At 52.4% G+C, this 19,486-nt stretch overlaps 1 protein-coding gene across 1 annotated transcript in view; it reads left to right on the forward strand.

Moving 5' to 3' along the window:
* The window catches only part of LOC144502618 (breakpoint cluster region protein), a 632,965-nt gene that overhangs the window by 414,451 nt on the left and 199,028 nt on the right, over positions 1 to 19,486 (forward strand). The window contains exons 11-12 of the mRNA XM_078226759.1: positions 8,132 to 8,251; positions 10,218 to 10,293. Of these exons, the coding sequence (XP_078082885.1) occupies positions 8,132 to 8,251; positions 10,218 to 10,293 (196 nt within the window). The remainder of the gene's footprint in view (positions 1 to 8,131; positions 8,252 to 10,217; positions 10,294 to 19,486) is intronic.

The raw sequence follows: 19,486 nt of genomic DNA on the forward strand, positions 1-19,486 counted from the left end.
CCTCTGATGTACATCTTGGGATGAAGTGGTAGGGCACATAAGGTTAAGAAGTTGTGGCGGCGCCAAGATGGCACGGATGAAAGACATCACTAGCTAGATAGAATATTTAGGCCATTCACATGTTTTTATATTTTCATTTATTTTGAAAGCACTATTATTGGCAACAATAAATGTTATTTCACCCCACACATCTCTAACTAACCTCTAACAGGGATATACTTACCCCGATAGTCGCTGGAGGACCTGGCACGTTGATGTCAGCGGGGGAGGCCCCTCAACACACTGCTAATGAGAAAATCAAAGTGCTCAAATAATTCACTGGCTACAGCAGATGGCATGCATTGGTAGTGACTTACAGCATCTTCATGGCATCGCCAGAACACACAAGAGATTCCTCCCCCCACCCCACCTGCCCCAGGGCCCTGCATGCGGGTTTAGTGCTCCCTTACCCAGCACCTAGACGTGGGCCCAGGTGCCAGTGTGCATGCGAAGCTCAGGTAGGAGTCAGACTAGTTTGCAGCAGGACATCATCACAATGGCGCATAGCAAGTCGTCATCACCTCCTGCCTGCCACAGAAACTCGTTAACACAGCGTACCCAGGCCCACCACTCTGTTGTTACGATGTTGCAGGAGATTGTAGGACTCGCGGGGTGGGGGAATGGAACCCACATGCAGTAACACAGGCCCCTAGTAACCAAAGCGTGTGGTGATCAAGACCTCTTTCACCACCTTTGCATGCCTGATCCTTGCTGCCGCCAGGTCTCCAGTGCCTAGGTGGTGTTGCTCGTCTTTCTCCTCCCCAGTGATGCCCGGCTGGTCCACATCCTCTTCCTCCTCCCCCAGAAGGCCTTATGACTGCCGCACCAGGTTGTGCAGAGCACAGCACATCACCACAATGCGGGACAATATCAGGGGGCTACATTGGAGGGCCTCGCCGGGCATCTGAACTGCATTTTGAGGAGCCTTATGCACTGCTCTACTATTGAACGGTTGGCGACGTGCGCTTCATTGTATCGGGTCTCCACATCAGTCTCAGGCCTCCGCATAAGCGTCATCAGCCAAGTCCGAAGCGAATCTTCATGTCCCACACGAGCCATCCCTGCACCCTGGGTTCCTCCTCAAAGACCTCTGGGACATCAGACCTCCTCAGTATGAAGCTGTCATGTACGCTGCCGGTGGTGCAGACGTTCATGATATTCAGCTGATGATCACCCACCAACTGCATGTTTATTGAATGGAAGCCCTTTCTGTTCATGAATCTTCCTGGATTCTTCACCGGGGCCTTGATAGCGACGTGGGTGCAGTCTATAGCCCCCTGCACATTTGGTGTCCCCGCAATGGCTGTGAATTCTGAAGCCCGTGCTTCCTGCTGGGCCTGGTCCAGGTTAGATTTGATATACTGGCCAGCCTGGGCATACAGGGCATCCGTGACCTTCTTTTGGACAGATGGTTGGGAAATGCCACAAAGGTCTCCACTGGCAGTCTGGAATGACCCGGAAGGTGGTTGTCACTTTCACAGGCCCCCCCCCCCCCCCCCCCCCCCCCCCCCCCCCCCCCCCCCCGAGGTGCCAGGCCCTGCAACAAATTGCGCAGGTGTTGCACTGTATCCTTTCTGAGCCAGAGCTGTCGGGGGCACGCAATGTCTGACAGTTGTTCGAAGGACACTCATGTGCGGAGCTGCCAGTCTCCGCTCCCTCCTTCTCCTGCCCCCTCGGGGTGAATGGCAGCCACGTCCTGCCTCTGGCGGCCATCTCCCTCTACTCCTGTGAGTGGTAAGTTCCTGGACCTCCTCTGCCTGCAATTCGTCCTCCTGCTCCTCCTCCTCAGCTCCAGCAACAATCAAAAGAACACCAAAATCAATGGGTTGCATTGCAAAAGCCACCTCGTCAATGTGAAAGGGGGGTGTTGGGGGAGTTTGGGGAAGGGGAGAGACAGATGTAGAGGTTAAAGAACTCTGCTCAACCCCAGGCCATCAACACACACTTGCCATATCCCCACCTACAGACCCCCAGCAACACACACTCCCCATACCACCCCCCTCGGAGACCCCCAGCAACACACTCCAACGACTCATCGATACCAACACCCATCCAGGACCCTCCACCTCCTCCCATTCCTCGAAACCCATCCCTCCTAACTCCAGCCCTTTCCGCTTATCACCATACCCTCTGACCTCCCCCTCTCTGAGGCAAACCATGCTGTACTCAGCAAAGAATTCGGCTTCGTATCCTTCCATCCTCACCTTATGAATTTCGGGCTCAACATGATGCTGAACTCCACCACCCCCCCCATTCACCAAATCTGTTCACCCACCTCCAGCATTCCCCCTCCACTTGGACCCCACCCTCCAGTCTCTTACCTGCTCTTGATCTTTTCATTGAGAACTGTTGGCGTGACACCAGCCATTTCAATTTCTCTGCTCCCCTCAACCACTCTAACTTGTCTCCTTCTGAACTTGCTGCACTTCACTCTCTCTCAGGTCCAACCATGACCTTTGTCTTCAAACCAGCCGACAAGAGTGGTGCCATTGTTGCCTGGCATACGAACCTCTACCTCGCAGAGGCTGAGTGCCAACTCTCAGATGCTTCCTCCTAACTCCCCCTGGACCACGACCGAATCCTGAACATCAAGTCGCTGTTTCCAGGACTACCAATGACCTCATCTTCTCTGGAGAACTTCCCTTAACAGCCTCCAACCTCATAGTCTCCCAACCCCGGACAGCCCGCTTCTACCTTCTTCCCAAAATCCACAACAGAACTGTCCCGGTAGGCCCATCGTGTCAGCTTGCTCCTGCCCCACCGAACTCATTTCCTCCTATCTTGACTCCATTCTCTCTCCTCTTGTCCAGTCCCTTCCCACCTACATCCATGATTCCTCCGATGCCCTATGCCATATCAACAACTTCCAGTTCCCTGGCGCGAACCGCCTGCTCTTCATATGGATGTCCAATCCCTCCCTCCCACCAGGATGGCCCCAAAGCTCTTCGCTTCTTCATCAAACAGAGATCTGAACAATCCCCATTCACCACCACTCTCCTCCGTCTGGCCGAACTGTTTCTCTCACTCAACAATTTCTCCTTTAACTCATCTCACTTCCTCCAAATACAAGGTGTGGCTGTGAGCACCGGCATGGGTCCCAGTTATGCCTGTCTCTTTATGGGTTATGTGGAACATTCCCCATTCCAGTCCTACTCTGACCCTCTCCCACAACTCCTTTATCGGTACATTGACAACTATTTCGGTGCCACTTCATGCTCTCATCTGGACCTGGAAAATTTATCAATTTTGTTTCCAATTTTCACCCCTCTATCACCTTCACATGGGCCAATTCTGACACTTCCCTTCCTTGACCTCTCTGTCTCCATTTCTGGTGATAAACTGTCCACCAGTATCCATTACATGCCCACCGACTCCCACAACTACCTTGACTACAGCTCTTCACACCCCACATCCTATAAGGACTCTATCTCATTCTCTCAGTTCCTTCGCCTCCACTGCATCTGTTCAGATGATGTCACTTTCCAAAATAGCACTGCCGATATGTCTTCCTCAATCATGATTTTCCACCCACCATGGTTGACAGGGCTTTGTGTCTGACCCATCCCCCGGGCCAATGCTCTCACCCTTCTCCCCCCTCCCAGAACCAGGATAGGATCCCCTTTGTCCTCACTTTTCACCTCATCAGTCTCCACATTCAAAGGATCATCCTTCATCAGGATTCTGCACTTCACATGCACCCCTTCAATCTGGTCTATTGCATTCACTGCTCCCAATGCGGACTACTCTACATCGTAGACTGGGTGACCGTTTTGCTGAACACCTTCGGTCCATCTGCAAGCAGGACCCAGACCTTCCTGTCGCTTGCCACTTCAACACACCACCCTGCTCTCCTGTCCACATGTCCGTCCTTGGCCTTTTGCAATGTTCTAGCAAACCCCAACGGAAACTGCAGGAACAGCACCTCATCTTCCGATTAGGCACTTTACAACCTTCCGGACTGAACATTGAGTTCAACAACTTCAGGGGATGAACTCTCCCCTCCACCTTCACCCCATTTCCATTTATTTTATTCCATTTCATTTCATCTCATTCATCCATTTTATCATCCTTCTTTTTCACTTCTATTTTTCCACTTCTCTATTCCACTCTCATTTCCACCCCAACGCCCCGTCTTTCAGGGCAAACGCCACGTTCCTCAGGCAACCCTTTAACAATCTATACCTCTGTTCTGCCATTCCCGCATTCTGATCACTTAATGGGCACTTTTAGCACCTTCTTAGCCTTCTGTATCCTTATTTACATTCCCTTTGTCCAATTCCACCTTCCCCCTCCCCTCCCCCCACCCCCCCACACCCCAGTAGTATGAATCTCTGCTGGTTCTCTTAGCTCTCACAAAGGGTCATCAAGACTCGAAACATTGGCTCTATTCTCTCCCCACAGCTGCTGTCAGACCTGCTGAGGTTTTCCAGCATTTTCTGTTTTTGCTGCTTTTTAATCTGCTGCCTAACTTCCTGAATTCTTGATGCAAGACCTCATCTTTCATTCGACCTATATCATTTTGATTGCACTCCTCTGAGGTCCCAGCACCCTCATCAGCTTCCAAAGTTGAATGCTGATGAGTGAGCCCAACCTCAGAGCACTCCTGCACTACCTGCCTGTTCTTTCTGGACCTCCTGGTGGTCACCCATTTCCTTCTTTCTTCTGGTCCCTTGAGCTGCAATGTGACCACCTCTCTAAACGTTCTATCCACGTAACTCTCAGCCTCACAGATGCACCACAGTGTCTCCAGCCACTGCTCAAGCTCCAAAATACGGAGCTCCAGCTTCTGCAGCTGGGAGCACTTCCCACATATGTGGTCATCTAGGACACTGGCAGCGTCCAGGACTCCCCACATGTGACAAGCCACACATTCTGCGAGGCTGTCCTTTCCTGACATGTCTAAAATTAATGCCTTTGACTATAACAAATCTCGATACAGATAATAAATACTGCTTTATCCCTAGAAATAAAATGCTTCTTTTAGCTTCAGCTATTTAAACACTGTCCCTAATATCAGTTACTCACCAACCAATCAGCTTACCACTTTCCTGCGATGTCACCCTTGGATTATCTTCAAACACAGCGCACTGTCTGAACAGTGGCTCCCGAAGGTGTGTGAAGGCCTTGAACCCCGCGCTCTCTTGTATCGCTGTCCCGGTAAAGCGTGTCGCTCGCAGGTCGGGTGCTCTCTGCTCCCCAAAGGCGAGTTTATGTGCAGCCAAAACTGCTTTGCAGAAGTTCTTACAGCATGTCTAATTTTTACCCCTTTCGATTTAATTTGATTTATTATTGTCACATGTATTAACATTCAGTGAAAAGTATTGTTTCTTGCGTGCTATACAGACAAAGCATACCGTTCATAGAGAAGCAAAGGAGAGAATGCAGAATGTAGTGTCACAGTCATAGCTAGGGTGTAGAGAAAGATCAACTTAATGCAAGGTAAGTCCATTCAAAAGTCTGACAGCAGCAGGGAAGAAGCTGTTCTTGAGTCGGTTGGTACGTGACCTCAGACTTTTGTATCTTTTTCCCGACAGAAAAAGGTGGAAGAGAGAATGTCCGGGGTGCGTGGGGTCCTTAATTATGCTGGTTGCTTTGCCGAGGCCGTGGGAAGTGTAGACAGAGTCAACGGATGGGAGGCTGGTTTGCGTGATGGATTGGGCTCCATTCACGACCTTTTGTAGTTCCTTATGGGTCTTGGGCAGAGCAGGAGCCATACCAAGCTGTGATGCAACCAGAAAGAATGCTTTCTATGGGGCGTCTGTAAAAGTTGGTGAGAGTCGTAGCTGACATGCCAAATTTCCTTAGTCTTCTGAGAAAGTAGTGGGCTTTCTTAAATATAGTGTCGGCATGGGGGGACCAGGACAGGTTGTTGGTGATCTGGACACCTAAGAACTTGAAGCTCTCGACCCTTTCTACTTCATCCCCGTTGATGTAGACAGGGGCATGTTCTCCTTTACGCTTCCTGACGTCGATGACAATCTCCTTCGTTTTGTTGAAATTGAGGGAGAGATTATTGTTGCTGCACCAGTTCACCAGATTGTCTATCTCATTCTTGTACTCTGTCTCGTCATTGTTTGAGATCCGACCCACTACGGTGGTGTCGTCAGCAAACTTGAAAATCGAATTGGAGGGAATTTGGCCATACAGTCATAAGTGTATAAGGAGTATAATAAGGGGCTGAGGGGATGATTGTGGAGGAGGTGTCGTTGCCTATCCTTACTGATTGTGGTCTGTGAATTAGGAAGTTGAAGATGTCTGCAAATACTCCCGCCAGCTGATCTGCGCAGGATCTGAGTGCTCGTCCGGGTACCCCATCCGGGCCAGTCGCTTACCATGGGTTGACCTTCGAGAAAGCTGTTCTGACATCTGCAATGGTGACCCCAGATACAAATTCATCCAGGGATTCCAGAGTGGAGGGCATGCTCTCGCTGACCTCTTGCTCAAAACGGGCGTAGAATGCATTGAACTCATCAGGGAGGTGTGCGTTGGAGTCGGCGATTTTACATGCCTTCATCTTGTAGCCTGTTATGTCTTGCAGACCTCGCCATAGTCGGTGAGGGTCTTTGTGGCTAGCCTGGGACTCTAGCTTGGTCCAGTACTATCTTTTGGCATCTTTGATTGATTTCCTTAGATCGGATCTGGCTTTGTTGTATAGGTCAAGTCAACTGACTTGCATGCCTCAGACCTGGGCTTCAGCAAGCAGTGGATATCCCTGTTCATCCATGGTTTCCGGTTGGGGAACATATGGATTTGCTTTTTTGGCACACAGCCTGCTTATTCTAGAAGGGCTGAATGGCCTACTCCTGTTCCCCATCTCAGGAAGGGGAAGGATATCAGAGGAGGGCTTAAAGGTGAAAATCAAGGCACATTTCTGCAGAAAGCTTTGGGAAGTAGGAGACTCAATCCATTCCGAGTCTATGCAATTCCTGTTGAGTAGAGCATATGGATAAAGAAGTTATTTGCTCACCTACTTAAGGTATAATTGGGGATTCATAAAAAGGGGCAGATAGTAAAAATAGAGCCCACATTTGTGTTGTGAAATATATGGCATGACTGTTTTATGGTAGTAGCGAATCTCTTGTAACATTATTAATGATTACTCAGAAGAAATGGTGTGCCTTTGTATTAAATAAAAACAAAATACTGTGGATGCTAGAAATCTGAAATAAAAACAGTAAATGCTGGAAAAACTCGACAGGTCTGTCAGCATCTGTGGATCTGTGGAGAAAACACAGTAAGAAGTTTAACAACACCAGGTTAAAGTCCAACAGGTTTATTTGGTAGCAAAAGCCACACAAGCTTTCGGAACAGCTTAGAGCTCCGAAAGCTTGTGTGGCTTTTGCTACCAAATAAACCTGTTGGACTTTAACCTGGTGTTGTTAAACTTCTTACTGTGTTTACCCCAGTCCAACGCCGGCATCTCCACATCTGTGGAGAAACACAGTTTCTAGTCCATGTGTCAGAGGTGATGTTGGGAAGGGGGTTGGGGGGGGGGGGGGGGGGGGGTGGTTGTTGGCAGTGCCAGGGTGGGGATCCCAGGGGTGCTGGGACCAGCCCTGAATAAATCCTCACAAATGACAGTTTAACTACGGGACAGCCAGCTCAAATTTACATGCTGACAGATCCAGGTGGGCCATCAGTCATTCCCCCCACCCCGAGCCATTGCTAAATTGTAACTTCCAGATTTGAATGTAGTTAACTCCTAGGAAGGTGTGGCTCTGTTGCCTCAATAGTGGCAAACCCTTCAGTGTTCACTACTTGGAGCACACGATCTGAGTCATTATTACTACAGCAGCATCATTCTATAGAATACGTTGAAAAGTAACCATTATCACTAGTTACTGCTGCAATGTTTACCCACTAATTTCAGAGGATAGGGGCATCAGCAGCTCAATGATTTTAATATATTAGATGCTAAATGATGAACTGAATGAAGGGCTAGAAGTTCTTGAAGTCAAGTGGGATCTGTAGGCTTCAGTTGCAGTGAAAGTTTCATCATCTATATTGTTTGATAATCTGGGAAGGAATGTTCCTCGTGTTATAATGTTGAAGCTCTGAAAGTACTGATCTGAATTTTGTGCTTTTCGTTCAGAGAGCCAATAAAGGCAGCAAAGTGATTGAACGGCTGAAAAAGAAGCTATCGGAACAAGAATCCCTGTTATTGCTGATGTCTCCAAACATGGCTTTCAGAGTACATAACAGACATGGCAAGGTGAGAGTCACCAAGTCTGGACACTGAGTCTGGATGTTTCAAACCTGTTATCACATTGGCGAGGGCATTCTAAAAATGCTGAATGATTTTCAGTGGGAATTAAGATGGTACATTCCACACAGTGCCTGGTTGTTAAGTAGTCAACCTATTTCACTATCTTTCCATCAAACTGTCTGCAAGATGGTCCTGGAATAAAGATGACTTAATGTCCATCTTTGGGGGCAGAAGCAGCAGGCGTCCACATCGTGCCTTCACCACGGTGCTGTATTCGGGTGTTCAGGGCTGAAGGAGTTAATGTGTGGGATTGGAGAAACAGAAATGCCAAATAATACTGTAAGAGAGAGTCACATGACTAGGAATTGCAAAGACAAAAGCTGATTGCTTAGACTGTGTAATATTTGTAGTCTGGTACATCTGTAAATAGTTACGTTCATCCAATAAACCAGTTACTGATCGGACATCTCTATGTCTCTGCAACCAAGATTCAAATCGCAGAAGCATGATTGGAGTCAGAAAGTAAGAAGTTTAACAACACCCGGTTAAAGTCCAACAGGTTTATTTGGTAGCAAAAGGTTTATTTGGTAGCTTTTGCTACCAAATAAACCTGTTGGACTTTAACCTGGTGTTGTTAAACTTCTTACTGTGTTTACTCCAGTCCAACACCGGCATCTCCACATCATGGAGTCAGAAACGCAGCAGATTGTAGATGCAATATAAATCCCATTTCTCTGTGGTTGAACCCACTGCAGTCTGATTTCTCAAAAGGTCACATTTCAAAATGATTGACAGGCTGGTCTTAGAACCTCCTGAATGTTGTGTCCTCTGCAAAACATTTGAACTAAATTGAATTCAAAGTCAAGTTGATATAGACCAGGAAAGGATATAGAAACATAGAAAACTACAGCACAAAACAGGCTCTTCGGCCCCACAAGTTGTGCCGAACATATCCCAACCTTTTAGGCCTACCTATAACCCTCCATCCTATTAAGTCCCATGTACTCATCCAGGAGTCTCTTAAAAGACCCTATTGAGTTTGCCTCCACCACCACTGATGGCAGCCGATTCCACTCGCCCACCACCCTCTGTGTGAAAGACTTCCCCCTAACATTTCCCCGGTACCTACCCTCCAGCACCTTAAACCTGTGTCCTCTCGTAGCAGCCATTTCCACCCTGGGAAAAAGCCTCTGAGAGTCCACCCGATCTATGCTTCTCAACATCTTATATACCTCTATTAGGTCTCCTCTCATCCTACGTCTCTCCAAGGAGAAAAGACCAAGCTCCCTCAGCCTATCCTCATAAGGCATGCCACTCAATCCAGGCAACATCCTTATAAATCTCCTCTGCACCCTTTCAATCTTTTCCACATCCTTCCTCTAATGAGGCGACCAGAACTGAGCACAGTACTCCAAGTGGGGTCTGACGAGGGTCTTATATAGCTGCATCATTATCCCCGGACTCCTAAACTCAATCCCTCGATTAATAAAGGCCAGCACACCATACGACTTCTTAACCACCTCCTCCACCTGCGGGGCCGATTTTAGAGTGCTATGGACACGGACCCCAAGGTCCTTCTGATCCTCTACCGTACTAAGAGTCTTTCCCTTTATATTGTACTCCTTCATCCCATTCGACCTGCCAAAATGGACCACTACGCATTTATCTGGGTTGAAGTCCATCTGCCACTTCTCCGCCCAGTCTTGCATCTTATCTATGTCCTTCTGTAACTTCTGACATCCCTCCAGACTATCCACAACCCCACCAACCTTCGTGTCGTCGGCAAACTTACCAACCCATCCCTCCACTTCCTCATCCAGGTCATTTATGAAAATGACAAACAGCAAGGGTCCCAGGAGAAGAATTCAGAACAATGCTATTAAGCCTGTATTCTATAATGTTGATAAATTGTACTTTTAATTTTGATGCCTCAATGAAACTTTTACACAGTAAGACTGTTCCTTTTTTGTAGAGCTATGTGTTCCTGATATCATCAGATTATGAGAGGGCTGAATGGAGAGAAATCATCCGGGAACAGCAAAAGAAATGTAAGGGATTTCATTTCCTTTCTACTAAGATGTTGGATAGAGTTGACAATACAACACTGAAAACTTCACATTGGCTTGTAAATAAAGCACTTGCAGTATAGCAGAAAACCTGTTGTCAGAGTTAAATGTTCAAAATTTATAATATTACGATGCTAGATATGTTTATAAAGAGTTAACTTTCAAGATTGCAGAATTTCTTTTCACAACCACTTTAGAATGTGTCTGCCTTGGAATGTGAACTGACTTGTTTATTATTCATACAAAAGCAGATTATTATGTTTGATTTCAGGCACACATAGAACATAGAAAAGCTACAGCACAAACAGGCCCTTCGGCCCACAAGTTGCGCCGAACAACTTCCTTACCTTCTAGCCTCATCTATAACCCTCTATCTTACTAACCTCCATGAACCTATCCAAAAGTCTCTTAAAAGACTCAATCGAGTCCGCTTCCACCAGCACGACCGGCAGCCGATTCCACGCACCCACCACCCTCTGAGTGAAAAACTTACCCCATACATCTCCTCTATGCCTACTCCCCAGCACCCTAAACCTGTGGCCTCTCGTGACAACCATTTCAGCCCTGGGTAAAAGCCTCTGAGAATCCACTCTATCAATACCTCTCAACATCTTATACACCTCTATCAGGTCACCTTTCATCCTTCGCCTCTCCAAGGAGAAAAGACCTAGCTCTCTCAACCTATCCTCATAAGGCATACCACTTAATCCCGGCAACATCCTCATAAATCTCCTCTGCACCCGTTCTATGGCTTCAACATCCTTTCTGTAATGAGGCGACCAGAACTGGGCACAGTACTCCAGGTGGGGTCTGACCAGGGTCCTATACAGCTGCAGCATTATCTCCCAATTTCTAAACTCAATTCCCCTATTGATGAAGGCCAGTAATCCATTCGCCTTCTTAACCACAGCCTCTACCTGTGACGCCGCTTTGAGCGTCCTATGAACCCGGACCCCAAGATCCCTCTGTTCTTCCACACTGCCAAGCGTCTTACCCTTAATATTATATTCTTCCATCCTATTCGACCTGCCAAAATGAACCGCCACACACTCATCTGGGTTGAAGTTCATCTGCCACTTCTCCGCCCAGTCTTGCATCTTATCTATGTCTCGTTGCAACTGCTGACATCCCTCTACACTGTCCACAACACCTCCAACCTTTGTGTCATCAGCAAACTTGCCAGCCCATCCTTCCACTTCCTCATCCAGGTCAGTTATAAAAATCACAAAGAGCATGGGTCCCAGAACAGATCTCTGGGGCACCCCACTGGTGACCGACCTCCACTCTGAAAAAGACCCATCTACAACTACTCTTTGCCTTATGTGGGCAAGCCAGTTCTGAATCCACAAAGCAACGTCCCCTTGTATCCCATGCCCCTTCACTTTCTCCATAAGCCTTGCACGGGGCGCCTTATCAAACGCCTTACTGAAATCCATATGAACCGCATCTACCACTCCCGTCTAAGTGTCTAGTCACATCTTCAAAAAACTCAATCAGACTCGTAAGGCATGATCTGCCTCGGACAAAGACGTGCTGGCTACTTCTGATCATACTATTCCTTTCCAAATGTTCATAAATCCTGCCTCTCAGGATCTTCTCCATCAACTTACCCACCACTGAGGTTAGACTCACCGGTCTATAATTTCCTGGGCAATCTCTTCTCCCTTTCTTGAATAACGGAACCACATCCGCCATCCTCCAATCCTCCGCAACCTCTCCCATCTCCATTGACAACGCAAAGATCATCGCCAGAGGATCAGCAATCTCTTCCCTCGCCTCCCACAGTAACCTGGGGTACATCCCATCCGGTCCCGGCGATTTATCTAACTTGATGTTTTTCAACAGCTCCAACACATCCTCTTTCCTAATGCCCACATGCTCAATCTTCTCAGTCCACTGCATGTCTGCACTGCAACTACCAAGATCCTTTTCCACTGTGAATACTGAAGCAAAGTATTCATTGAGTACCTCTGCTATTTCAACTGGTTCAATACAGACTTTCCCACCGTCACATTTGATAGGTCCTACTCCTTCACATCTTATTTTCTTGCTCTTCACATACTTGTAGAATGCCTTGGGGTTTTCCTTTATCCTGTCTGCCAAGGCCTTCTCATGTCCCCTCCTGGCTCTTCTAATTTCCCTCTTTAGTTCCTTCCTACTAAGAACATAAGAACATAAGAAATAGGAGCAGGAGTAGGCCATCTAGCCCCTCGAGCCTGCCCCGCCATTCAATAAGATCATGGCTGATCTGACGTGGATCAGTACCACTTACCCGCCTGATCCCAATAACCCTTAATTCCCTTACCGATCAGGAATCCATCCATCCGCGCTTTAAACATATTCAGCGAGGTAGCCTCCACCACCTCAGTGGGCAGAGAATTCCAGAGATTCACCACCCTCTGGGAGAAGAAGTTCCTCCTCAACTCTGTCTTAAACCGACCCCCCTTTATTTTGAGGCTGTGTCCTCTAGTTTTAACTTCCTTACTAAGTGGAAAGAATCTCTCCGCCTCCACCCTATCCAGCCCCCGCAGTCGTATACTCTGCTAGATTTCTAACATTACCTAGCTCCCTGAACCTTTTGTAGGCTTTTCTATTCTTCCTGACTAAGTCCGTTACAGCTATCGTGCACCACGGTTCCTGTAACCTACAATAAATCCCCTGTCGCACCGGAACATTGCCGTGCAGAGCTCCAGACAAATTTTCCTCGAAAATTTGCCACATTTCTTCCGTACATTTCCCTGAGAAAACCTCCTTCCAATTTATGCCTCTAATTTCCTGCCTAATAGCATCATAGTTGCTCTTACTCCAGATAAACACTTTCCTAGCTCGGCTGATCCTATCTCTCTCCAATGCTAGTGTAAAGGAGATTACTATCTCCTTTACACTAGTTATGATCACTATCCCCAAAATGCTCTCCCACTGATAGATCTGACACCTGCCCAGGTTCATTTCCTAATATCAAATCAAGCACAGCCTCTCCTTTTGAAGGCTTATCCACATACTGTGTCAGGAAGCTCTCCTGAACACACCGAACAAACTCCTCTCCATCTCGCATGTTGTGAGAAGATGACTTCCGACCACACCTGCTAATCCAGGGGGTTGTTTTATTTTGTTGTAACTTTGTTTCCCTCTCCACAGCTGCTGGCTGACCTGAATATTTCCAGTAAGAAGTTTAACAACACCAGGTTAAAGTCCAACAGGTTTATTTGGTAGCAAAAGCCACATAAGCTTTCGGAGCTCCAAGCCCCTTCTTCAGGTGAGTGGGAATTCTGTTCACAAACAGGGCATATAAAGACACAGACTCAATTTACATGAATAATGGTTGGAATACGAATACTTACAGCTAATCAAGTCTTTAAGAAACAACGTGAGTGGAGAGAGCATCAAGACAGGCTAAAAAGATGTGTATTGTCTCCAGACAAGACAGCCAGTGAAACTCTGCAGGTCCAGGTAAACTGTGGGGGTTACAAGTAGTGTGACATGAACCCAATATCCCGGTTGAGGCCGTCCTCGTGTGTGCGGAACTTGGCTATCAGTTTCTGCTCAGTGACTCTGCGCCGTCGTGTGTTGCGAAGGCCGCCTTGGAGAACGCTTACCCGAATATCAGAGGCCGAATGCCCGTGACCGTTGAAGTGCTCCCCAACAGGAAGAGAACAGTCTTGCCTGGTAATTGTCGAGCGGTGTTCATTCATCCGTTGTCGCAGCGTCTGCATGGTTTCCCCAATGTACCATGCCTCGGGACATCCTTTCCTGCAGCGTATCAGGTAGACAACGTTGGCCGAGTTGCAAGAGTATGTACCGTGTACCTGGTGGATGGTGTTCTCACGTGAGATGATGGCATCTGTGTCGATGAACCGGCACGTCTTGCAGAGGTTGCTGTGGCAGGGTTGTGTGGTGTCGTGGTCACTGTTCTCCTGAAGGCTGGGTAGTTTGCTGCGGACAATGGTCTGTTTGAGGTTGTGCGGTTGTTTGAAGGCAAGAAGTGGGGATGGCCTTGGCGAGATGTTCGTCTTCATCAATGACATGTTGAAAGCTCCGGAGGAGGTGCTGTAGCTTCTCCACTCTGGGGAAGTACTGGACGACGAAGGGTACCCTGTCCACTGTGTCCCGTGTTTGTCTTCTGAGGAGGTCGGTGCGGTTTTTCGCTGTGGCGTGTTGGAACTGTTGATCAATGAGTCGAGCGCTATATCCTGTTCTTATAAGGGCATCTTTCAGCGTCTGGAGGTGTCTGTTGCGATCCTCCTCATCCGAGCAGATCCTATGTATACGGAGGGCTTGTCCGTAGGGGATGGCTTCTTTAACGTGTTTAGGGTGGAAGCTGGAGAAGTGAAGCATCGTGAGGTTATCCATGGGCTTGCGGTACAGTGAGGTGCTGAGGTGACCATCCTTAATGGAGATGCGTGTGTCCAAGAATGCAACCGATTCCGGAGAGTAGTCCATGGTGAGTCTGATGGTGGGATGGAACTTGTTGATGTCATCATATAGTTGTTTCAGTGATTGTTCACCATGAGTCCAAAAGAAGAAAATGTCATCGATATACCTAGTGTATAGCATCGGTTGAAGGGCCTGTGCGGTGAAGAAGTCTTGTTCGAACCTGTGCATGAAGATGTTGGCATATTGAGGTGCGAATTTGGTCCCCATGGCTGTTCCGTGTGTCTGGATGAAGAACTGGTTGTTGAAGGTGAAGACATTGTGGTCCAGGATGAAGCGGATGAGATGTAAAATTGCATCTGGAAAGTTCCGCACATACGAGGACGGCCTCAACCGGGATATTGGGTTCATGTCACACTATTTGTAACCCCCACAGTTTACCTGGAGCTGCAGAGTTTCGCTGGCTGTCTTGTCTGGAGACAATACACATCTTTTTAGCCTGTCTTGATGCTCTCTCCACTCACGTTGTTTGTTTCTTAAAGACTTGATTAGCTGTAAGTATTCGCATTCCAACCATTATTCATGTAAATTGAGTCTGTGTCTTTATATGCCCTGTTAGTGAACAGAATTCCCACTCACCTGAAGAAGGGGCTTGGAGCTCCGAAAGCTTGTGTGGCTTTTGCTACCAAATAAACCTGTTGGACTTTAACCTGGTGTTGTTAAACTTCTTACTGTGTTTATCCCAGTCCAACGCCGGCATCTCCACATCCTGAATATTTCCATCATTTTCCATTTTTATTTCCAATTTGAAGCATTCGCAACACTTGGTCATCCAAGTCAATTTACACTAAAGCAGGTTCATCCAGGCTGAGGCATATTCTTCAACCATGTCAAGTGAAGCTTAAAGTCAGTTCTGGTCTATTATAGAAAGGATACAAAGATTCTGGGGAAGAAAGATTCAAAAGACTGATACCAGAAAGTATAACCGTCACGAAAGACTAAACAGGCCGTACCCCCCCTTGCCCTGTCACCCCACCCCTTGCCCTGCCGCCCCCCTTGCCCTGTCGCGCCCCCCCTTGCCCTGTCACGCCCACCCCCCTTGCCCTGTCGTGCCCCCCTTGCCCTGTCGCGCCCCCCCTTGTCCTGTCGCGCCCCCCCTTGCCCTGTCGTGCCCCCCTTGCCCTGTCACGCCCCCCCTTGCCCTGTCGCGCCCCCCTTGCCCTGTCGCACCCCCCTTGCCCTGTCGCGCCCCCCTTGCCCTGTCGCGGCCTCCCTTGCCCTGTCGCCCCTCCCTTGCCCTGTCTCCCCTCCCTTGCCCTGTCTCCCCTCCCTTGCCCTGTCTCCCCTCCCTTGCCCTGTCTCCCCTCCCTTGCCCTGTCGCCCCTCCCTTGCCCTGTCGCCCCTCCCTTGCCCTGTCGCCCCTCCCTTGCCCTGTCGCCCCTCCCTTGCCCTGTCGCCCCTCCCTTGCCCTGTCGCCCCTCCCTTGCCCTGTCGCCCCTCCCTTGCCCTGTCGCCCCTCCCTTGCCCTGTCGCCCCTCCCTTGCCCTGTCGCCCCTCCCTTGCCGTGTCGCCCCTCCCGTGCCCTGTCGCCCCTCCCTTGCCCTGTCGCCCCTCCCTTGCCCTGTCGCCCCTCCCTTGCCCTGTCGCCCCTCCCTTGCCCTGTCGCCCCGCCCTTGCTCTGTCGCCCCTCCCTTGCACTGTCGCCCCTCCCTTGCACTGTCGCCCCTCCCTTGCCCTGTCGCCCCTCCCTTGCCCTGTCGCCCCTCCCTTGCCCTGTCGCCCCTCCCTTGCCCTGTCGCACCCTCCCTTGCCCTGTCGCGCCCTCCCTTGCCCTGTCGCGCCCTCCCTTGCCCTGTCGCGCCCTCCCTTGCCCTGTCGCGCCCTCCCTTGCCCTGTCGCGCCCTCCATAGCCCTGTCGCGCCCTCCCTTGCCCTGTCGCGTCCTCCCTTGCCCTGTCGCGCCCTCCCTTGCCCTGTCGCGCCCTCCCTTGCCCTGTCGCGCCCTCCCTTGCCCTGTCGCGCCCTCCCTTGCCCTGTCGCGCCCTCCCTTGCCCTGTCGCGCCCTCCCTTGCCCTGTCGCGCCCTCCCTTGCCCTGTCGCGCCCTCCCTTGCCCTGTCGCGCCCTCCCTTGCCCTGTCGCGCCCTCCCTTGCCCTGTCGCGCCCTCCTTTGCCCTGTCGCGCCCTCCCTTGCCCTGTCGCGCCCTCCCTTGCCCTGTCGCCCCTCCCTTGCCCTGTCGCCCCTCCCTTGCCCTGTCGCCCCTCCCTTGCCCTGTCGCCCCTCCCTTGCCCTGTCGCCCCTCCCTTGCCCTGTCGCCCCTCCCTTGCCCTGTCGCCCCTCCCTTGCCCTGTCGCGCCCTCCCTTGCCCTGTCGCGCCCTCCCTTGCCCTGTCGCGCCCTCCCTTGCCCTGTCGCGTCCTCCCTTGCCCTGTCGCGCCCTCCCTTGCCCTGTCGCGCCCTCCCTTGCCCTGTCGCGCCCTCCCTTGCCCTGTCGCGCCCTCCCTTGCCCTGTCGCGCCCTCCCTTGCCCTGTCGCGCCCTCCCTTGCCCTGTCGCGCCCTCCCTTGCCCTGTCGCGCCCTCCCTTGCCCTGTCGCGCCCCCACTTGCCCTGTCGCGCCCCCACTTGCCCTGTCGCACTCCCCCCTTGCCCTCTCACGCCTCCCCTTGCCCTCTCACGCCCCCCTTGCCCTCTCACGCCCCCCTTGCCCTCTCACGCCCCCCTTGCCCTCTCACGCCCCCCTTGCCCTCTCACGCCCCCCTTGCCCTCTCACGCCCCCCCTTGCCCTCTCACGCCCCCTTGCCATCTCACGCCCCCCTTGCCATCTCACGCCCCCCTTGCCATCTCACGCCCCCTTGCCATCTCACGCCCCCCTTGCCCTCTCACGCCCCCTTGCCCTCTCACACCCCCTTGCCCTCTCACGCCCCATTGCCCTCTCACGCCCCCCTTGCCCTCTCACGCCCCCCTTGCCCTCTCACGCCCCCCTTGCCCTCTCACGCCCCCCTTGCCCTCTCACGCCCCCCTTGCCCTCTCACGCCCCCTTGCCCTCTCACGCCCCCCTTGCCCTCTCACGCCCTCCTTGCCCCCCCCTTGCCCTCTCACGCCCCCCTTGCCCTCTCACGCCCCCCTTGCCCTCTCACGCCCCCCTTGCCCTCTCACGCCCCCTTGCCCTCTCACGCCCCCTTGCCATCTCACGCCCCCTTGCCCTCTCACGCCCCCTTGCCCTCTCACGCCCCATTGCCCTCTCACGCCCCATTGCCCTCTCACGCCCCCTTGCCCTCTCACGCCCCCTTGCCCTCCCACGCCCCCTTACGCCCCCTTGCCCTCTCACACCCCCTTGCCCTCTCACGCCCCCTTACGCCCCCTTGCCCTCTCACGCCCCCTTGCCCTCTCACGCCCCCTTGCCCTCTCACGCCCCCCTTGCCCTCTCACGCCCCCCTTGCCCTCTCACGCCCCCTTGCCCTCTCACGCCCCCTTGCCCTCTCACGCCCCCTTGCCCTCTCACGCCCCATTGCCCTCTCACGCCCCCTTGCCCTCTCACGCCCCCTTGCCCTCTCACGCCCCCTTCCGCCCCTTTGCCCTCTCACGCCCCCTTTGCCCTCTCACGCCCCCTTGCCCTCTCACGCCCCCTTGCCCTCTCACGCCCCCTTGCCCTCACGCCCCCTTGCCCTCTCACGCCCCCTTGCCCTCTCACGCCCCCTTGCCCTCTCACGCCCCCCTTGCCCTCTCACGCCCCCCTTGCCATATCACGCCCCCCTTGCCATCTCACACCCCCCTTGCCATCTCACGCCCCCTTGCCCTCTCACGCCCCCTTGCCCTCTCACACCCCCCTGCCCTCTCACGCCCCCCTTGCCCTCTCACGCCCCCCTTGCCCTCTCACGCCCCCCCTTGCCCTCTCACGCCCCCTTGCCCTCTCACGCCCCCCTTGCCCTCTCACGCCCCCCCTTGCCCTCTCACGCCCCCTTGCCCTCTCACGCCCCCCTTGCCCTCTCACGCCCCCCTTGCCCTCTCACGCCCCCCTTGCCCTCTCACGCCCCCTTGCCCTCTCACGCCCCCCTTGCCCTCTCACGCCCCCCTTGCCCTCTCACGCCTCCCTTGCCCTCTCACACCCCCTTGCCCTCTCGCCCCCTTGCCCTCTCACGCCCCCCTTGCCCTCTCACGCCCCCCTTGCCCCCCCTTGCCCTCTCACGCCCCCCTTGCCCTCTCACGCCCCCCTTGCCCTCTCACGCCCCCCTTGCCCTCTCACGCCCCCCTTGCCCTCTCACGCCCCCTTGCCCTCTCACGCCCCCTTGCCCTCTCACGCCCCCTTGCCCTCTCACGCCCCATTGCCCTCTCACGCCCCCTTGCCCTCTCACGCCCCCTTGCCCTCTCACGCCCCCTTACGCCCCTTTGCCCTCTCACGCCCCCTTGCCCTCTCACGCCCCCTTGCCCTCTCACGCCCCCTTGCCCTCTCACGCCCCCTTGCCCTCTCCGCCCCCTTGCCCTCTCACGCCCCCTTGCCCTATCACGCCCCCTTGCCCTCTCACGCCCCCTTGCCCTCTCACGCCCCCTTGCCCTCTCACGCCCCCCTTGCCCTCTCACGCCCCCTTGCCCTCTCACGCCCCCTTGCCCTCTCACGCCCCCCTTGCCCTCTCACGCCCCCTTGCCCTCTCACGCCCCCCTTGCCCTCTCACGCCCCCCTTGCCATCTCACGCCCCCCCTTGCCATCTCACGCCCCCCTTGCCATCTCACGCCCCCTTGCCATCTCACGCCCCCCTTGCCATCTCACGCCCCCTTGCCCTCTCACGCCCCCCTGCCCTCTCACGCCCC

This window comes from Mustelus asterias, chromosome 13 (assembly GCF_964213995.1).
Source record: "Mustelus asterias chromosome 13, sMusAst1.hap1.1, whole genome shotgun sequence".
NCBI classification, from domain to species: Eukaryota; Metazoa; Chordata; class Chondrichthyes; order Carcharhiniformes; family Triakidae; genus Mustelus; species Mustelus asterias.